At 49.8% G+C, this 20639-nt stretch overlaps 1 protein-coding gene across 2 annotated transcripts in view; it reads left to right on the forward strand.

Moving 5' to 3' along the window:
* Nucleotides 1-4588: 4588 nt before the first annotated feature.
* Nucleotides 4589-20639, forward strand: part of ZNF496 (zinc finger protein 496) — a 32479-nt gene continuing 16428 nt past the window's right edge. The window contains exons 1-6 of one of the 2 annotated variants that reach the window (XM_001098253.5): nucleotides 4589-4666; nucleotides 4809-5024; nucleotides 6386-6499; nucleotides 6849-7275; nucleotides 7598-7781; nucleotides 13282-13358. In XM_001098253.5, the coding sequence (XP_001098253.2) occupies nucleotides 6886-7275; nucleotides 7598-7781; nucleotides 13282-13358 (651 nt within the window). In that variant the 5' untranslated portion in view covers nucleotides 4589-4666; nucleotides 4809-5024; nucleotides 6386-6499; nucleotides 6849-6885. The remainder of the gene's footprint in view (nucleotides 4667-4808; nucleotides 5025-6385; nucleotides 6500-6848; nucleotides 7276-7597; nucleotides 7782-13281; nucleotides 13359-20639) is intronic. The other variant, XM_077997882.1, reaches the window with a different exon arrangement.

Here is a 20639-nt window from a genome sequence, read left to right on the forward strand (position 1 = left end):
ATACATAATTCACATTTTCCTCTGCTATTGCCCATTCACCTTTCCACACTGCAAGATGGCTGTCTCACACCCTCTTCCCCCTGCTCTCACATTTCACCCCCTCTTTCTCCCTGTCACTTAAGGGCCCTGTGAAGCAGTCAGGGTTCTCCAGAGAAACAGAACAAACAGCATGTGGAGTCGGGGGAGGGAAGGGGGTGGGGGTTAGAGATCAAAAGTGAGAGAGAGATGAGAGAGAGAGAGTTTTCTTTTAAGGAGCTGATTGGCTTGCAAGTCCAAAAGCTGCAGGGCAGGCTGCAGATCCAGAAAGAGCCGAGGCTGTAGCAAGTCAGAAGGCACGCCGCAGGGGGAATTCCTTCCTCGGGAGACTGCAGTCTTTGCTCTTAGTCTTTGCTCTTACCGCCTTTGACAGATCGGACGAAGCCCGCCCACGCTATTGAGGGTAACCCGCTGCATTCCAAGTCTACAGATTTAATATTAATCACATCTAAAAAACAGCCTCACAGAAACAGCCAGACTGGTGTTTGAACAAAAACTGAGTACCACAGCTAGCCAAGTTGGCTCATAAAATAAAACGTCACACTCGCTCCTTATTTTACTGGAGTGTTGGCAAAGTTGGAAGAAGCCTGCCCCAGGCTCTCCCTGCCCAGCTCCTGTGGACCTGCCCCGGGTCCAGACGCAGCCTTCCCTGCCTTCTGGCTCCCCACGGGCCCTGGGCGCCAGCCCTCCCTCCTCCAGGCGATGCACTGCAATTTCTCCCATCTTTAAGATGAGACCATTTTTCTCCACGGGGCTGTGTCCACTCTGTCACCTCCCTTCTCCTCCAGAAAGTACTCTAGCCCAGGAACTCCACTGTCTGCTCTGCTCAGGGGCCTCTCTACCAGATTCAATGGGCAGTGTCCTTTGCTCATAGATTCGATCTTGGGGCTGGATTTATCCCCCGACCTCTTTCTCTCCTTGAAACATAGGTGCTCACTTGGATTCCAGGGCTCCAAACCTGCAATTTTCCTTCTCTCTCAAGGCGGTAGCAGCTCTCCCTACCCCCTTCTCTTGCCCTCGTCCTCCCCCTCACTTTCCTCCTCCTACTTCCCCTTCTCTCCCTTCTCCTCCACTAACCCCTTGGGCTCCCAGGGTCCGGGGCTGGCATTTCACAGGGTCTGCCCTCCCTGGGGCTGCTTCTCAAAACACACTCAACCCTCTTGTCCCAACTCCTGCTACACACTGTGACTCCAGATTTCCACCTCCAGCCACAGCTTTCTGTCCCAGAGGGTCATCCCCACTTGTCTCCCGGGCATCTGAAAACCAGCAAGTCCCAAATCCACCAACTCAACCCCAAACCCAGCCCCTTCCTGGAAACCTGCTTCCTTGCATCTGCCATCTCTAGAGGGCCCGTTCAGTCACCCAGTTTCAGCCCCAGTCACAGCCGTTCCTCACTCCTCTAACACGGGCAGCATGCCTTCAACACAGAGCCTGGACTGGGCTACTGCTCACCAGCTGTGCCCCCACCAGCCAACTCCAGGAACCGAGCATCTCCTGCCTGGATCTCTACAGCGATTCCTAACAGGGACTCTGCTTCATCTGTTCTGCACAGTGATCTTGCTAAAATCAAGATTCCGATAGGCCACACTCCTACTTGAAACCCTCTAATGACTATAAAATCCGGTGACCTGGTTCCAGCCTCACCATTCTCACTGTTCCTCTGCCCAGCTGAGCAAGCACACGCTGTTTCCTTTGCTGGAATACTCTTCCCACACTCCTCTGCTCAGGGGCCCCCCCACCTGCTCTCCACTCAAATGTCACCTCCTGACAGAGGCCCTACCTGAACATCCCCAGCACACGCTTCCCCACCATGTTCTATTTCTTTCATGACACCTATCACCAATGGCGTTATATTGCAGAATCGCTGATTTATTATTTGATTCCCCTCCCAGCTCCTTGGATCATTCTTCTATGGTCTCCCCATGGATGGAATCATTGGCACATAGCAAACATTTCATAAAAACAGATATGATTGGCAATATCATATTCATACAAACCGAATACATGCACACACTGGGCATGACGATGGCGCGGTCCTTGAGCACGATTTACGTGCAGGGTCCTCTTCCCGATGCTTCACCCGTGGCATCTGATACAACCCCACCTCGTCCACTGCGTCCAGAGGCAAACACCTTCCCCACGGGCTCCTGTGCCCCCACCCAGCTCTACACCATCCCTCTCCTCTCATTCACCCGCCACCTTGCTTTGCACCACTCCCCCTTAGGGCCTTTGCTGTCAAGGTGGTCTCCATGTGGGAAAAAGGGACTCTGATCAACTCCTTCATCTCAAATACCACCTTCACAGTAAGGCCTGCCTGCCTGCCCTCCTCTTTAATACCATGACTGTTACCAGCCCCTCCCCAGCACTCCTGACTTCCTGATGCCTCTCCCTTTCCTTTTCTCTCCACTTTCCTTTTTTTCTGTAGCACAGATCAAAGAGAGCAGGTCATGTTACTGATTTTGCTTCCTCCAATAGCCAGTTGTGTTCACAGATTACCTGAGCACCTGGAAGGCTGCCTGGCACTCATAAATGCACAGGAGGTACTCGGTATAGGTTTGCTGAATGACAGAAGCTTCAATCCCACACAACCATCAAATGAGGTACACAGCATCATCCCTGTTTTCTGGATGAGGAAACTGAGGCACAGAAAGGTTATGTAGGCCTGAGGTCACCTGGCTAGGAATTGATGGGGCAGGATTTAACCCAGGTGCCTGACTCCAGAACTTTGACTCTTAAGCCCCGTTTTGAGCTAAATGCAGAAGCAGCATAAACAGCCCACTTTGTGCCTCAAAAGGTGAACAGTGAGAGGCACAACTGGGCAGGGACGTGTCAGGTCAGGGGAAGAAACTGAATTGGGTAGTGGGGATTAACTGGATACTGTCTGCCAGCAATTTCTGCCTCCTGCATTTTACCTGCTTTAGGGTTGCAAGGGGCAGAGCTATGAACACAGATGCCCACTCAACAGCCAGTTCCTGGGCCAGTCACAGGGTTGGGAGCTGTGGCACCAGGGCTCTGGAACCCCACAGACTAGGATGTTTGCCAAAGCACCTAAGCCCTACCAGCCTTCCCACTTCCTCTCCTCCATGTCACAGTTCCTGGCTGGTGTTCCTGAGAGCAGGCTGTACATGAGTCCTGTAAATGTCAGTCCAGTTAAGTCAAAGGGGGTGGCTCCTCCTTGCACCTGTAGGCTCCAGCTAAAATCTGTGTGGCCCTGCCGGGCATCTGGCTGTCATCTGGGAAACAATCACTGTTCACAAACAAGGGCTTCACTCCTTCGCTTGGTCCATCTCCTGCTAAAGTCAGAATGTGAACATTGACAAACAGCGGCTCCCAGTAACTCTGCTACTCAGAAGTGATTATTCCAGCAGTTCAGAGGAGGAAGTGGTGGTGCCCAGGGCCACGGGATTAGAAGAGTAACAGAGCTAAAGGATCCTGTGCCTCAGTCCAACCACCTTGTCCCCACTTACTCAGCCGGGCCACTTTCTCTGGGGAAACCGATTTCCTTCTGCTTGCCCTTGAAAGGGGATCCTAAGGAAATCGGAGCAACGGGCAGTAGCTACCCTCTGGAAGATGGAGAACCTTCTCCCCTTCTGCGTGGGAGAATCCAATTTCGGTGCAGAGCAGATGGAGAAGGGGCCATGGGAATCAGGCCTGCCCAGGGACCGGGTTCACACTTTCTCTCAAGCTCTGGAGCCTGAAAAATGACCACTCCCCGGGGACGACCCATGTCAGAATTTGGGCTATATTCAGCACAGTGTAGCAGCCAGCAGCCCTGTCTCAGGGTGGGGTCCGGAGGCCCTCATTCCTGCTTGCCCCTCACTGCCACATGACCTTGGGTCAGAGTCCCTCATCCTCTCCCTCCGCCACTGCGCACAGCGGTAACCGTGTTCACTTCTGCGAGCCCCGTGACCCCCACTCAGGGCCAGGACTCACGGCAGACCCCCTGCGCATCCCTCAGGGTCGTCCCGAGGCTCGGAGTGGCCTCCGGCTGCGCGGCCTTTCCTAACGCGGGGACTCCGCACGTGGGCGCCAGGCCCGGAAGGCGCGGGTGCGAGCGCTACCTTTGGCGTCCCGCAGCGACGGGAGGGGCTGGGCGGCCCGGAATTCGGCTGGCTGGGGCTCGCAGGGGGCGTCTGAAATGAGGCGGCCGACGGCGCGCGGGGCCTCCTCCCTCCGCTCCATCCCGCACCCCCAATTCCAGCTTCCATCCCAGCCGCGCCTCCCGGTCGGCCGTTCCGGGCGTCCACCGGCCCGCGTGTCCTGGGGGCGCCGGAGAAGGAGAACAGCGGAGAAAAGAGCCCCGGGCTGACTTTCCGGACCGGCGGGCCCGCGGGGAGGACCGGGCGCGGCGACGTGGCTGACCCACAAAGCCCCCGGCCCGGCGGCCAGGCCCAGGCGCGCGCGGAGCTGGGCGGGCCGGGGGTGTCGGATGTCACCCCCAGCGCACACCTCGGCCGGGGGGCGGGGGAGCGAACCACTGAGATGCGGAGACCTCCCCGGTCCTAGAGCGGAGCAGGAAGTGTCCCAGGGGAGGGAGCCGGAGGGCTCCGGCCTTTCCTTTCCTCGGCGTCCGGCGGGCTCCGGCAGTGGCCAGGCCTGCGCCGCCCGCCAACAGGGACGAGTCGCGGCGGTGAGTGCACCCCGGCTCCCGCGGCCGGCCCCGCCCCGCCCTCCTCGGCCCGCGCCCGGCCTCCGCGGCGCCGCCTCCCGGCCCAGAGCCCAGCGCTCAGGAAGGTGCGGGCGGGGGAGAAAGCAACACCATTGTTTTTCAGGCGCCTCCATTTGCCCCCGAGCCGAGCCGTGGCGTTCCGGATGGTCGGGAGACGCGGTCTGGACGGGCCGGGAAAGGAGCCGGGCGCCTGCGGAGACGCCGCCTCAGCGAGTACGCCCGGCCGGGCGGGCCGGGAGGATGAGGACGGCTGCCCTGGACTTCCGCCGCCACAGGAGGGCTTTCGGCCGGACGCCGGGAGGGAGCTCCGGGCTGTGAGGTGAGGAGCCCCGGAGCCGGCGAGACGGGAGACGCGCGTGTGAGGGAGACCGAGGGCGCGGAGGGCGCGCTCCCCCTTCCCTGGCCCGCAGCGACCTTCTCCTTCCCCTTCTGCCGATCCGGCTCGGTCCCTCCTCCGCGAACGGCTGGGAGCTCGCTCCGCCCCTGCGGGGCCCTCCTCCGCCTCACTCACGTTAGTTCATTCATCAGGCGTCTCCTCCGAGCCTCCGACGCGCCAGGTGCCGCCGTGACAAAGACGGACGCGGCCGTCTGGTTGGAGACGATCCGAGTGGCAGCCCGGGTGGGCGCCGGTGCTCCGGGGGGGCGGACCTGAGTAGTCCTGGGCGCTGCAGGTGTGTGATGGGCGCCGCAGGGGGCCGCCGAGCAGGGCGGGCGGGGCCCACCCCGGGCTCCAGATGCCGGAGCCGCCTTGGAAGGGAATCCGGTGGTGGGGAGCCCTGTAATGCGTCCAGCCCGACGCCTCCACGGCCCCCATATGCGTTTCTGTATGTGTTGTTACTTTGGAAAGCAAGGAGATTCAGAGCAGTGGGTGTTTCTGGAACCACTGAGTTGTTTCGTAGCTTTTCTGGCATCACTTGTCTTCCTGTGAAATGGGAGTGAGGCCCGAGTCCCCCTTGTGAGCTGTTGGAGGATAAGGCGCGGCCACGCTGGACAACCTCCTGCAGATGGAGGAGTGGCAGGCACTGCCGGTCCTAAGGATCACAGAGGCCTGATGGCAGAGAAGGGCACCGTGAGTGTCCCCATGTGCCCTTTCACGGGTCAGTGTTCTAGGGTGCGAGTCATGAACACCAGCCAGGTATACTGGTTGCTGGTCTCTTTTGCCACCCTGTATGTGTCGGCTAGTTGTCTGCACACCAGCGGGGAGGTGGAGGGACCCCTGAGGCCCACCTTGAGGGTGTGGCAGCTGCAGTGTCCAGGGGTTCTTTGAGGGCTGAGCTGTGCCGTGACGGACCCACTCTCCTGTCCTGGCCGAGGAACGGCTTTCGCGGGTGTGCCGTTGCCTTGAATGTGGTTTGAAGAGGTCAAGGATAGACAAGAGGGTGGAGGCGAGGTTGAACGTCAGGCAAGTGTTGGCAGAAGGTTCATAGGAAACCACTGATATTTCTAAATGCAGTGTTATTTGTCCCCCGTGGACTGCATGTGGCTGTCTCATGTGATGTTCCCTGTGTCTGGGTATTTTCCCTGCCTCCCGTTGCAGACTCTGTTGGGCAAAGCTGATTCTGGCTGGGTTGTCCATCCAGCACTGAGCACCATCAGCCCTCTGCCACCAGCAGGATGGATTTTCCATTCCTGGATGTGCTGGAAGGCTCATCCGATGCATGTCTGTCTTTGTCTTTCCAGCTCTATTTGTAAAGGTCTTGAGAACAAGAACAGTGACTTCGGCTGCGGAGCTTCAATATAGTGGCCTGCTTGGCCTGCCCATCTCGGGTCTCCCGGAGGACCCAGCCACTTAAGGTACCAGAGAGTCTTGATTACATCTGCATGTGGCGCTGTTGGTTTCCTGGGATGCTCAAAACACCAGTGTCACGTTGAAATGCCACCACTTTCTCCCAGATTTCCTGCCTTGTTCATCCAGTCACCCGCTTACGGGAATCCACACGTAATGGTACTGATGGGGGGAGGGTATCTTTCTGTCTGTTTCATTCTGTGTGTAAAGACCAGCCACACCGACACTCCCTACCTTTCCCAGGGCTTCTCCAAAGGGCTGGTCTCTGAGGGCATTGACAGTTTCCTTGTCACTGTCCCCCAGAAATGACCACAGGAGACCAGAACACTGAAGCCAGTGATTTCTGTTTGGAAATAGGGTCGTCTTCTGCTGCTGACCCCCATCAAATCCCATCATGCCCACAGCCCTGTGCCCCCGAGTCTTGGCTCCGAAGGAAAGTGAGGAGCCCAGGAAAATGAGGAGCCCACCTGGAGAGAACCCTAGCCCCCAAGGGGAGCTTCCCAGTCCCGAGTCTTCTCGGCGCCTCTTCCGCCGTTTCCGCTACCAGGAGGCGGCGGGCCCCCGGGAGGCCCTGCAACGCCTCTGGGACCTGTGCCGGGGCTGGCTGCGGCCTGAGAGGCACACCAAGGAGCAGATTCTGGAGCTGCTGGTGCTAGAGCAGTTCCTGGCCATCCTGCCCCGGGAGATCCAGAGCTGGGTGCGGGCGCAGGAGCCTGAGAGTGGAGAGCAGGCTGTGGCCGCGGTGGAGGCACTGGAACGGGAGCCTGGGAGACCCTGGCAGTGGGTGAGTAGAAGGGGTGGGGCTGGGACGGGTAGAGATCTGGTGCTTAGACACTTTGACTGGGCCATGTATGCACTGGCCAGGGAATGAGGAATTCCACTGAGAGCCGTGTACTTTGGTTAGGACCAGACTAGAGTTTCCTAAGAAAGCCAGTTTTACTCCCTGAAGCCTCTAATTTGGGCATGATGGTGTCATGCCCCTTTACGGCCCAGTCCAAGGCCTAAGTGGAGCCTTTGGTGGGCAGCTGTGGAGTGGATGGTCACCAGGCCCAGGGAGAGATGGGACCTCTTCGCCTAGCTCTGAAAAGCTTTCTCTGGGATTGCAGCTCAAGCACTGTGAAGACCCTGTGGTGATTGATGATGGGGACAGCCCTCTGGACCAGGAGCAGGAGCAGCTGCCGGTAGAGCCCCACAGCGACCTTGCAAAGAGCCAGGATGCCCAGCCCATAGCCCTGGCACAGTGCCTGGGGCTCCCAAGCAGAGCACCAAGCCAGCTCAGCGGGGATCCAGGTATGCAGCCCGGGGAGTAGCAGGGGTGATCTGGGGGAGTGCACACCACACACTATACACTGGGGTGGTTTTTAAGCTGATGGCTTTTGCATCAGCAGTTTTCTCCTGTTCCCTGAGGGGCTGTGAGCTGTTATCAGGGTCTGAGTCCCTTCCTGGAGCAATTAAACGAGAATCTCATCAGGATGTTTGTTCTCTTCATGGTTCTAGATCCTCTCAGAGCTAACTCTTCTGTAAGTGGGTGTCACTGAGGTGGTGCCCTCTCATCTCTTTGAGGATGCATCTTTGCAGGATTTGTCAGTTTGATGACAGCTAGGACCTGCTGCATGAATGGAGCATGGCCATCTCTTGTCTCTTGGAACCTCTGTTTCTTTGGCTAAACAATTCCTATTTACAGGAGCATTGTGATTCTGCAAAGAGATATAAAAATACTTTGGAGAACAGAGGATGGTATCTAGTGTGTGGGACCAGAACATCAGCTAGACATGGTTTGAGTATGTGTATGAAGTACATGGTTGCTACAGAAAAGTAGTTTTGTCATCAGATAAACTTAGATTTGAATCTTCTGGGTATGACATGAGGCATGCTTCTAAACTCCGAAAGCCTCAGTTTCTTCCTCTGTCCAACAGAGATAGTAATTACCTTTTTTGGGGTTTTTGGACGATTAAATGAGATACAACCTATAAAAGGCTGAGCACAAAGCCAGAGATGCCCAAAACTTTTTTTTTTTTTTTTTTTTTTTTTTTTTTTTGAGACGGAGTCTCGCTCTGTCACCCAGGCTGGAGTGCAGTGGCGCAATCTCGGCTCACTGCAACCACCACCTTCCAGGTTCAAGCAGTTCTCTCGCCTTAGCCTCCCAATTAGCTGGGTTATAGGCGCTTGCCACCACGCCTGGCTGATTTTTATATTTTTAGTAGAGACGGGGTTTCGCCATGTTGGCCAGGCTGGTCTCGAACTCCTGACCTCAGGTGATCTGCCTGCCTCGGCCTCCCAAAGTGCTGGGATTACAGGCGTGAGCCACCGCGCCTGGCCGCCCAAAACTTTTAAGTACATATCATGGGAAACCAGTACTCTTGGGTTGAAGGAAGTCTGGCACGTGGGTTCCTCTGGGTGGACTTTCCACAGTGCTCTGTAGGTACAGTGGAAAGAGAGTGTCTAGGGGGCCAGGGGGGCTTTCTTAGGACTCTGGGTGGACTTGCCACAGTGCTGTATAGGTACAATGGAAAGAAAGTGTCTGGGGGGCCAGGGGGCGTTCTTATGATTTGCAGAAGTTGTGTTGGCCTTATGATAAGCTTTTCAGTAATAAAACCAAAATGCCTATTAAATATCTCTGTGTGGAAAAACTATAGTGACTCCTGTACAAATCATACAAACTCTTCAGCCTTTTCTTGCTCGTAAGTCAAGATTGGTGTGTCGTTTGCTGCCATAACAAAGTACCAGAGTGGGTGGCTTATGTAACAGAAATGTATTCTCTCACAGTTCAGGAGGCTGGTGTGTTGTTTGCTGCCATAACAAAGTACCACAGAGTGGATGGCTTATGTAACAGAAATATATTCTCTTACAGTTTAGGAGGCTGGAAGTCTGAAGTCAAAGTATCAGCAGCCTTGGGTTCTTCTGAAGCCTCTCTCCTTGGCTCTAGACGTGCCTAATGTTAACACTAAGAGAAGTTTGCAGATAGGCATTTAGAAGGAGCTAGGGGCTGAGCGCAGTGGCTCACGCCTGTAATCCCAACACTTTGGGAGGCTGAGGCGGGCGGATCACCTGAGGTCAAGAGTTTGAGACCAGCCTGGCCAAGATGGTGAAACCCCATCTCTACTAAAAATACAAAATTAGCTGTGTGTGGTGGTGGGTGCCTGTAATTCCAGCTTTTCGGGAGACTGAGGCAGGAGAATCACTTGAACCTAGGAGGCGGAGATTGCAGTGAGCTGAGATTACACCATTGCATTCCAGCCTGGGTAAAAACAGTGAAACTCCGTCTCAAAACAAAAAGAAAACAAAACAAAACAAAAGAAGGAGCTGGGAGGGGAAGTCTCTTATGCCACTGGCTCTCCTTGGGACCCGTAAAAACCTATGAATATCTGGCCCTGAAAGCTGACAACAAGCTTTGTGCCAGGACTCTTGGTGACGGGCAGTTTTCTTTCAGGGAGAGGAAGAGGAAGATGTTTACACTAAGAGAAGTTTGCAGAGCGAGTGTAACAGACACCTTCTCTCTCTGGGTCTCTTACATGGTCTTTCCTTTGTGTGTGTCTGTGCTTTATCTCCTCTTCTTGTAAGTACACCAGTCCTATTGGATTAGGGCCCACCCGTATGACCTGATTTTATCGTAATGACCTCTTTAAAGACCCTGTCTCCAAATACAGTCGCCTTCTGGGGTACCTAAGGATTAGGGCTTCAACATAGGAATTTGAGAGGAGCATAACTTAGCCCGTAACAACAGGCATAAGGGAAGCAGCCAGTCACCCACATAATGCACGTGCAAGTAGCTTGGGTTATGCAGGAAGTGGGGGGCTGTGAGAGGCCTTGTAGTGGGGTCTGGGAAGGCACGTAGGAGGAGGGGAAGAGTTTCAGGAACTACAGCAGCCTGTGCAGTTGCTTCTTGATAAAGTTCTGAGATAAGCCAGCAACCACAGATGGGGTTTAGGAAAACAAGGCCAGCTCTCCCATTTCCATGAGCAATTAGCAATAGGCAAAGTAGGTGTGACAAGAGTTAGCAGTCAGGAAAACCTTAACTATTAGGACAATTTATCATTGGAATGCACTACCCGTCATAGCTGTATAGTTCCTCATCTTGAAGATCTTCCCCTAGGTTCTGTGTAGGGTCTGCAGCTCTCCAAAGTGATTCTCGAAAGGGTCCATGTATTCATTTATCGGGGCCAAAGGTAGGGTGGGGCTACATATTCATATATATATCTGGGATAGCTGCATATCCCAGAAGGTGGCAGGTGTGAGGAAGCAGAACTAAAATACCACCTGCTAGCCAGGCACAGTGGCTCACGCCTATAGTTCCAGCTACTGGGGGCTGAAGCAGAAGCATTGCTTGAGGCCAGGAGTTTGAGACCAGCCTGAGCAACATAGTGAGAACCCACCTCTAAAAAATAAAACATCCCCTCTGGGAGATGTTGGTCAAAGAGTCGAAGTTTCCATTAGATAAGATGAATAAATTCTGGAGATCTATGGTACAGCATGGTGATGTTGATTAAAAATAATGCATCTTATACTTGAAAATTGCTAAGAAAGTAAGAAATGTTCTCATCACAAAAATGTATGAGGTGTAGATTTGTTAACTAGCTTAATCATTTCACAATGTATAGTTATCACATTGTACAGTTTTCATACATAGAATTTTTGTCAATTATACCTTAATAAAACTGGGAGGTAAAAGTAAGTTAAATAAAGATGAAGATAGAAACTTAAAATAGAACATACACACACAAAAATACCACCTCCTCAAATCTACACCCATCCAGCCTGAGCTTCCCTTCAGATACAGTGAAAAGGCTGCCTTCCACTGAGACCCCTAGAATGGCACTGCCATCTGTGTGGGCTCCTGACCCCATCCTTTGTTCCACATAGCCACTCTTGCAGCTGCTGTTTCCTGCAGGCTTTGTGTCCCAGCTCTGAAAGGCCAGGGACACTGACCTCTGGGGTTTGCTTTGATAGTGACTTAACATATGACCTGGGGTTAACCAATAGACTGTAGCACAGCTCTCCAAGTCTTAATCTGAGAAAAGAGTACTGTTGGAAACACAGAGCTCATTTTTACATGGCTGCCCTGCTGGCAGGGAATGTAGCTCATGGCAGAAGCCTCAACAAGGGGTAGTTTCCAATTTCAGGAGAAGAGTGGCAGAGTCCCTGATAGCCCAAAATAAGGCTGGTGAGATGGTCCCAAAGCCACACTTTACATTTTGTATGAGGGTCTTTAGGGCACTGTGTCAAATGCTCTTTCAGGAGTACCTACGGTGGTAACAGTTTTTCTTCTTTGTTTAATTTCTGTTTTCAAATTGACAAAAAATTGTATGTATTTACGGTGAACAGTGTGAGGTTTTGATATCTATACACACTGTGAATGATTAAATCAAGCTGATTAGCTGGGCATGGTGGCACACCTGTGGTCCCAGCTACTCAGGAGGCTGAGGTGGGAGGATCCCTTGAGCTCAGGAGTTCTGTTCCAGCCTGGGCAACATAGTGAGACCAGTCTCTTAAAAAAAAGTCAAGCTAATTAATATAATGCATTACCTCATACACCTCTCCTTTTTCTGCGTGTGGTGAAAATACTTCAGATCTACCCTCTTTGCAATTTTCAAGCACCCAGTACATTGTTACTGCCTATAGTCACCATGTTATGCAATAGGACTCCTGAGCTTACTCCTTTCATGTCACTGAAATTTTGTACCTTTTGACCAGTGTCTCCCCAGTCCCCCATTCCCTAGCCTCTGGTAACCAGCATTCTACTCTCTGCTTCTATGAGTTCAACTTTTTTAGAATCCACATTTAAGTGAGAACATGGAGTATTTCTCTTTTTGTGTCTGGCTTATTGCTCATAGCATGTCTTTCAAGTTCATCCATGTCATCACAAATGACAGGATTTTCCTTCTTTTTTTATGGAGTTCCACAGTAATTCTGATTGCCAATAGCCCTTACTTTTTTTTTTCATTTGAGATAGAGCCATGTTCTGTCGCCCAGGCTGGAATGCAGTGGTGTAGCTGTGGCTCACTGCAGCCTCGATCTCTCAGGCTCAAGCAATCCTTCTGTTTCAGCTTTCCAGTTTTTTTATTTTTAGTAGAGATGAGGTCTTACTGTGTTGCCCAGACTGGTCTTGAACTCCCGAGCTTAAGCAGTCCTCCCCCTTTGGCTTCCCAAAGAGCTAGGATTAGAGGCATGAGTCACCACGTCCAGACCCTAACAGTTCTTACAGATTCCTCAACTCTACGGCTTTTTCTTTTTCTTCTATTTTTTTTTTTTTCTCTTTTTCTTTTTAAGAGACAAATACTCTCTGTGTTGTCCATACTGGTCTGGAACTCGTGGGCTCCAGTGATTCTCCCACCTTAGTCCCCAGAATAGGAGGAGCTGAGATTACAGGCTTGTACCACCACACATGGCTGAGCTCCATGGAGTTTTAACCTTTATTTTCCCATGGTTTGGGTAACAGTGCTGAGGTCCAGGGACCTACCCGAGGTGAAAGAGTTCGTTTTTGACCGTGTCATCATGAACCCAGGCACTCTCTGTTATAGCCCCCCTTGTTATATCTGGAAACAAAGTCGCAGCAATCTTTGTGGTTTACAGAGTGCTTTTCATGTGCAGCATTTTGTAATCCTCATTTTACAGGTAGGAACAGAGACTGGGGTTTTATGAAAAGCACCGTGGAACAGCTCCCTGTTGGTGCCTCTCTTGTGATTTTCTTTGCTACCAAAATGGAAGTGAAGAGCCATGGGAAGCTCAGAAGGTATCAGCACCAGGCCTGGCCCTGGTCCTCTTTGGGACACCATTTTCTGATCTCTTTCAGTTCTGCAAGATGCTTTCCTTCTTCAGGAAGAGAATGTGCGGGACACACAGCAGGTGACCACCCTCCAGCTACCCCCGGTGAGTGGTTTCTACAGGAGTCCTTGATAATCCCGCGTTTGCCTCTGTAGGCTACAGGGCAGCTTTCCTAGGGCCCCAGCCAGCTTTCTGACTGCCACACAGGATGTTCAGTCCAGGCCCAGAAAAGCTAAAATAGGCAGAGCGTCAGCTTAAGAGACGCCCCATTTCTCCTCCTGCCCTATGGTCCCAGCCGCCGCTCACTGGGTTGACTGTCATCAGGCCACCTTCAGGAAGCTTTGTGCAGACGATAGCAGGAAACAAAGGCCCATGAGTCCCCACTGATGGGCCTCTCAGCGTGTCTAAGTTCCCCTCTTGTGAAAAAGGAGCTCTCTCTGCTCTTTCATTTTACAGAGAATTTTTCAATTTAATAATCATCGCAGCAATGGTTATATTTTAGAAATGTTAGGAAGTGGAGGGAAGAAAGCACAGATAATTTCAGTCCTGTCACAGATCTATATGGTGAGTCATTCCAGAATTTCCTCGAATGTTCTCGTTCGTTTTTTTGTATAAGACTTGCTTACTCGGGCGCTCTGAGGAGTCGGAGTCAGGGCTGGGGGCTGGTCCAGCAGGTGATCTTACTCACCTCTCTCTAGCCCAGTTGCTGCCTTTGACCATGTTTTCTGGCCGTATCTCCTTCACTTTCCCTCCTAATACTTTCCACTGGCTGGCATGAGATTTAGTTATGACAGCATCATCCCCTCCCGTGGGAACAGGAGGTGTGGCTCCTGTTTTTGTTTAGTTGCTCCTTACCCAACAGAAAACTGAAAAACAGTAGACACACTATTATCATATCTCAGCAGAATGTCAGAAACTGAGCAGTTTGCTTTCTGCACAGTTCATTTGCCATGACTTTATTATATTTTTATTTTTAGAGACAGGGTCTTGCCTTGTCACTCAGGTTTCAATGCTGTGGCACAGTTGCAGCTCACCGCAACCTCAAACTCCTGAGCTCAAGCCATCCTCCCACCTCGGTCTCCTGAGCAGCTGGGACTACAGGTGCATGCCACTATACCCAGCTAAGTTTTGTATTTTCTTTTTTTTTTTTTTTTTTTTTTTTTTTTTTTTTTTTTTTTTTTTTTGAGACGGAGTCTTGCTCTGTTGCCCAGGCTGGACTGCAGTGGCCGGATCTCAGCTCACTGCAAGCTCCGCCTCCCGGGTTTACACCATTCTCCTGCCTCAGCCTCCCGAGCAGCTGGGACTACAGGCGCCCGCCACCTCGCCCTGCTAGATTTTTGTATTTTTTAGTAGAGACGGGGTTTCACCGTGTTAGCCAGGATGGTCTCGATCTCCTGACCTCGTGATCCGCCCGTCTCGGCCTCCCAAAGTGCTGGGATTACAGGCTTGAGCCACCGCGCCCGGCCTAGTTTTGTATTTTCTTGTAGAGACAGGGTCTCACTATGTTGCCCAGGCTGGTCTCGAACTCCTGACCTCAAGTGATCCTCCTGCCTCAGCCTCCCAAAGTGTTGGGATTACCGGCATGAGCCACTGTGCGCAGCCGACATGGCTTCAAACTTGGAGAAGGGAGGGCTAGGGATGGGAAGGAGTGAGCCAGGTTACCCAGTTAGGGGGCATCTCCATAACTTGCTTTTGCCCCACCAAAGCTGTGACACACGCCCGTTTACCCTGATGCTCAACACATACATGTCAGCATTTGCTACGTACTGTGACCATTCCCAAACATGAGGAGGTAAAACCAGTATTTCTTATTAAAAGTTGCGTCTTTAACCAGTGTAACGCACAAGGGGATGCTGTTCATTCGGTACCTATTGAGGTTGGTCTTCATCTTTCAGTTCTTGCAGTCCCTGGTAAATGCCGTAGCGAGCACAGTACAGAGATTTCGATAAGTCAGTGTTGTTTTGTTACTCTGATAGTTTCTTCCCAGTGCACTAAAGGTTGCCATCGTGAAGATCTTGTTTATAAGTGTTTTTTTAATTTCTATTTTTAATTGTGGTAATATACACATAGCATAAAATTTTCCATCTTAACTGTTTTTCAGTATGCAGTTCAGTGGTGTTAAGTACATTTACATTGTTGTACACCCAATCTGTAGAACTTTTTCATCTTCCCAAACCGAAATTCCCTATATGTTAAATAATAACTCCCCATTTACCCTTTCCTTAGTTCCTGGCAACCTCCATCCTACTTTCAGTCCCTACTAATTTGACTATAAATACCTGATATAAGTGGAATTGTACACTATTTGCCTTTTCGTGACTGGTTTATTTCACTCAGCATACTGTCCTCAAGGTTCATCTATGTCGTAATGTGTGTCGGAATTCCCTTCCGTTTTGTTTTTTTTTTTTCTGAGACAGAGTCTTGCTCTGTCACCCAGGCTGGAGTGCAAGTGGCTCGATCTCGGCTCACTGCAATTTCCGCATTCCGGGTTCAAGCAATTCTCCTTCCTCAGCTTCCCGAGTAGCTGGGATTACAGGTACCCACCACCATGCTTGGCTAATTTTTGTATTCTTAGTAGAGACAGGGTTTCACCATGTTAGTCAGGCTGGTCTCGAACCCTTGACCTCGTGATCCACCCACCTCGGCCTCCCAAAGTGCTGGGATTACAGGTGTGAGCCACTGCACCCGACCATGAATTCCCTTCCTTTTTAAGGTTGAATAATAATCCCATGTGTGTATATATCACATTGTTGATCCATTCATCTGTCGATGGACATTTGCATTGCTTCCACATTTTGGCTGTTGTGAATAATGCTGCTACGAACATGGTACACATGAAGTTTTGTTTTTCTTTTTAAATTAACCTTCTTATTTTTACATAATTATAGATTCACATACCATTGTAAGAAATAACACAGAGAGATCCTGTGAACTTTTTAAACGCTCAATGGTAAAATATAGAGTAAAAATCTGTATTCTGTAAATGTAGTACAATGTCACAGCCAAGGTATTGACATTGATACGTTCAAGATACAGAACAGGTGCTTCACCAGAAGGATATCTCCTGTTACCTAATGTCCACACTCATTTCTTTCCTACCCTCACCCTCTCTTCAACCTCTGGCAACCACTGATCTGTTTTTCAGCTCTATAATGTCGTTTCATTTCAAGAATTTTTTTTTTTTTTTTTTTTTTTTTTTGAGACGGAGTCTCGCTCTGTCGCCCAGGCTGGAGTGCAGTGGCGCGATCTTGGCTCACTGCAAGCTCCGCCTCCCGGGTTCACGCCATTCTCCTGCCTCAGCCTCCCGAGTAGCTGGGACTACAGGCGCCCACAACCGCGCCCGGCTAATTTTTTGTATTTTCAGTAGAGACAGGGTTTCACCGTGGTCTCGATCTCCTGACCTTGTGATCCGCCCGCCTCGGCCTCCCAAAGTGCTGGGATTACAGGCGTGAGCCACCGCGCCCGGCCAAGAATGTTATATAAATGGATTAGTATGGTATGTAACCTTTGGGGATTGGCTGTTTTCATTCAACACAATTCTGTGGCGCTTTATTCAGGTTGTTGCGTGTGTTACTAGTCCATTGCTTTTCATTGCTGAGTAGTATTCCATGGCATGGAGGTCCAGCAGTTCATTTAACCATTCACTGGTTGAGGAACATCCAAGTTGTTTTGGGGTCATTATTGTATAAAGCTGCTCTAAATATTTGTGTGCAGGTTTTTATGTGCACATCAGTCTTCATTCTCTGGGATAAATGCCTGGGTATGCAATCGTTGGTAAGTACGTGTTTAGTTTTGTAAGGAACTGCTCTTATCTGATATTAATATAGCTTCTCTTCTTTCTTTTGATTACTAATTGCATAATATATTTATTCCATCCTTTTACAGTCAACCTGCTTACATTATTATATTTGAAGTGAGTTACTTTTAAATAGTATATATTTGTTGTTTTGTTTTATTTTGTTTGAGGCGGAGTCTCATGTCATCCAGACTAGAGTACAGTGGCGCAATCTCAGCTCACTGCAACCCCCACCTCCTGGGTTCAAGCAATTCTCTTGCCTCAGCCTCCCTAGTAACTGAGAGTACTACCACCAGGCCCGGCTAATTTTTGTGTTTTTAGTAGAGACGGGGTTTCACCGTGTTGGCCAGGCTGGTCTTGAACTTCTGACCTCAGGTGATCCACCTGCTTCGTCCTCCCAAAGTGTTGGGATTACAGGTGTGAGCCACTGCACCCGGCCTAGACAGTATATATTTGGATAATGTTTTCTAATCTACTCTGCCATTTACTGTGTTTTAATTGATGTGTGTAGACCATTTGTATTTAATGTCATCACTGACATGTTAGGGCTTAAGACTTTCTATTTTTCTGGCTCTGTTTTTGTTTCTCTGTTTCCTTTTTCCTATTTTTCTGTGGGTTACTTGAACATGTAGAATTCCATTTCGATTTACCTAGTGTGGTGTTGAGTGTATGTATATTTTTGTTTAGCCTTTTTAGTGGTTATTCTAAGTATTACATTATATATACATAACTTATCTACTGAGTATCATTTTATCAGTTTGAGTGAAGTGTAGAAACTTACTTCCTTTGTTCGGGTGCCGTGGCTCACGCCTATAATCCCAGCACTTTGAGAGGTCAAGGTGGGAGGATTGCTTGAGCCCAGGATTTTGAGACCAGCCTGGACAACATAGCGAGACCTTGTCTCTACAAATAATAATTCTAAAAAATTAGCTGGGAAAGGTGGTGCGCTCCTATAGTGCCAGCTTCTTGGGAAGCTGAGGCAGAGGATTGCTCGAGCCCAGGAGGTTGAGGCTGCACAGTGAGCTGTGATTGTATCACTGCACTCCAGCTCAGGTGACAGAGTGAGACCCCATCAGAAAAAAAAAAGAAAAAGAAAAAGAAAGAAAGAAATATAATATGCCTCCTTTTACATACCCTCACCCTTCTTCCCCTATTATAATGCAGTGTGTTAAATATTTCCTCTACGTACATTGAGAACCACATCATAGAGTGTTGTAATTTGTGCTTCAACTGTCAAACATTATTCAGAAAACTCAAAAGGAAAAAGAAAACCTATTTGTTACCCATATTTTGGCTTACTGTTTTCTTTCTTCTTATGTTTCAAGGTTCCTTCTTTTTGTTTAGAGTGTTTCTTTAGCCGTTCTCTTAAAATAGATCTGCTGGTGATGGACTTACCTGTTTTTTCCTCATCTTAGTAGGTCTTCATTTCCCCGTCATTCCTGAAGGATGTTTTCACCAGATGAAAGAGTCACAGTTGACAGTTTTCTTTCAGCACTTGAAAAATACTGTGTTATTTCCTTCTGGCCTCCATGGCTTTTGATGAGAAATCTGCTGTCATTCAAAAATTTTTTCCCTATAAGGAAGGTATTATTTTACTCTGACTAAGATTTTTTTCTTTTTTTTGCCTTCAGTTTTCAGAAGTTAAATTATGCTGGGTCTTGTCATGGATTTCTTTAGATTAACCTGTTTAGAGTTTGCTCAGCTTTTTTTTTTTTTTAATACTTTTTTTTTTTTTTTTTTGAGACAGAGTCTTGCTCTGTCGCCCAGGCTGGAGTGCAGTGGTACAATCTCGGCTCACTGCAACTTCTGCCTCCCAGGTTCAAGTGATTCTCCTGCCTCAGCCTCCCAAGTAGCTGGGACTACAGGCGTGTGCCACCATGCCTGGCTCTAATTTTTTGTGTTTTTAGTAGAGACGGGGTTTCACCGTGTTCGCCAGGATGGTTTCGAACTTCTGACCTCAGGTGATCCGCCCGCCTCGGCCTCCCAACGTGCTGGGATTACAGGCGTGAGCCACCGTGCCCCAGCGGGTTTGCTCAGCTTCTTAAATTTCTAGGTTTATGTCTCTTTCCAAGTTTGGGAAGTCTTGAGCTAGATTTTTCTAGTACTTTTTTATTCCCTCTCTTTCTCCTCTCCAAAGTGCTAAGGAGACAGGTTTTAGATCTCTTGTTAGAAACTGTGTCATTTATAAAGGTACCTGAGACTCTGTTCATTTTTTTTTTCCAGCCTGTATTCTCTCTGTTGTTCAGATTGAATAACTTTATTTTTCCGTCTTCAAGTTGACTGAGTCTTTCTTCTGTCCTCTCCTCAGCTGAGCCTATTCACTGAGCTTCTTATCTCATATTGTGGTGTGTGCTGTTCACATTTCTAGTTAATTATTTTCTGTATCTTCTGTTTCTTTGCTGAGACGTTCTGTGTCTGTTTTTTCGTTTGTTTGGAGTGTGCTTATAATTGTTCACTGAAGTATTTTATGACGGCTTCTTTGTCAGATAGTTCTAACATATCTGTCGCCTGAGGGTTGGCATCTGTTGGTGGTTATCTTTGTTCATTCTGTTTCAGATCTTTCCAGTTCTTGGTATAGTGAGTGATTTTCTGCCTGCATATTTTTGTGTGATGAGACTCTGGACCTTAACTTTGGTGTAGCTGGTTTTGTTTGGTTGTGCTGTGTTGTTTTTGACATTGCTCCAGCAAGAGAAGGGCAGGTGGGCCACCACTTGTTATTACCTGGTGAGAGAATGTCAGGTTTCCTCCTGGGTCTTCCCGGGCACCAAAGTGGGGATGCTCCTCGTAAGCCTGAGTGGGAGTGGAGTTCCAGCTCCCTACATGTTCTCCACGGGCGGGCAGGGGGCTTGTTCTTAGCTAGCCGTGGGGGAGGTCCCAGCTTCCTGTTTGGCCGTCTGTGAGACCACCCCAGCAGGGGTGTTAGGGAACCTCATTGCACCCGGTGAGAGTGGAAGTCTAGGCTGCCCACTCATTCTCCGCTGGTGCTGGTAAGAAGGGGCCACGGTTTTCTCACATGGGATTAAGTGGAGAAGAGCAGTTATTATCTGTTTGTCTCGGCTGCCCCTTTCCGGGTCCTGTGACTGAGAGAGCAGGCTTTTGTTGGAGTTTTTTTTTGGTCTATGCCCATGGGTATTTATTGGTGGCTGGCTCCTTTGGCTTCAAGTCAGGGAAATACGTGGTGGAAAGAAAAACCAGTGAACTTAGCACATGTTCTTCCAAGGTCCCTGACTATTCTGCCACCCTCTCTCCACCTTTCAGAGTCTCCTGTGCTCGTTTATGCGCAATGGCCAGGGTTTTCATTGTGCCTAGTGGGAGGCATTAGAAAAATCTCCTCTGAAGATTTAATCGTAAATAGACATGTTTATCTATTTTCCCCATCCCTTCTCATGTGAAAAATCAACAAAATGTAGGAAGTGAAAAGATACCACTCGTTCCCAGTCATGTGAGAAGCTTCTGCATGGTCTAATGATCTCCCTTCTGGACTTTTCTCTGCCAGTTTATTTGTGTGCCTCACAAACAAATCTATCACAAATAAAAGGACCCTGCTGTAGATCACTGTCCTGTTTTTATCCTCCTCCCCAACAGGTAAG

This window comes from Macaca mulatta, chromosome 1 (assembly GCF_049350105.2).
Source record: "Macaca mulatta isolate MMU2019108-1 chromosome 1, T2T-MMU8v2.0, whole genome shotgun sequence".
Taxonomy (NCBI): domain Eukaryota; kingdom Metazoa; phylum Chordata; class Mammalia; order Primates; family Cercopithecidae; genus Macaca; species Macaca mulatta.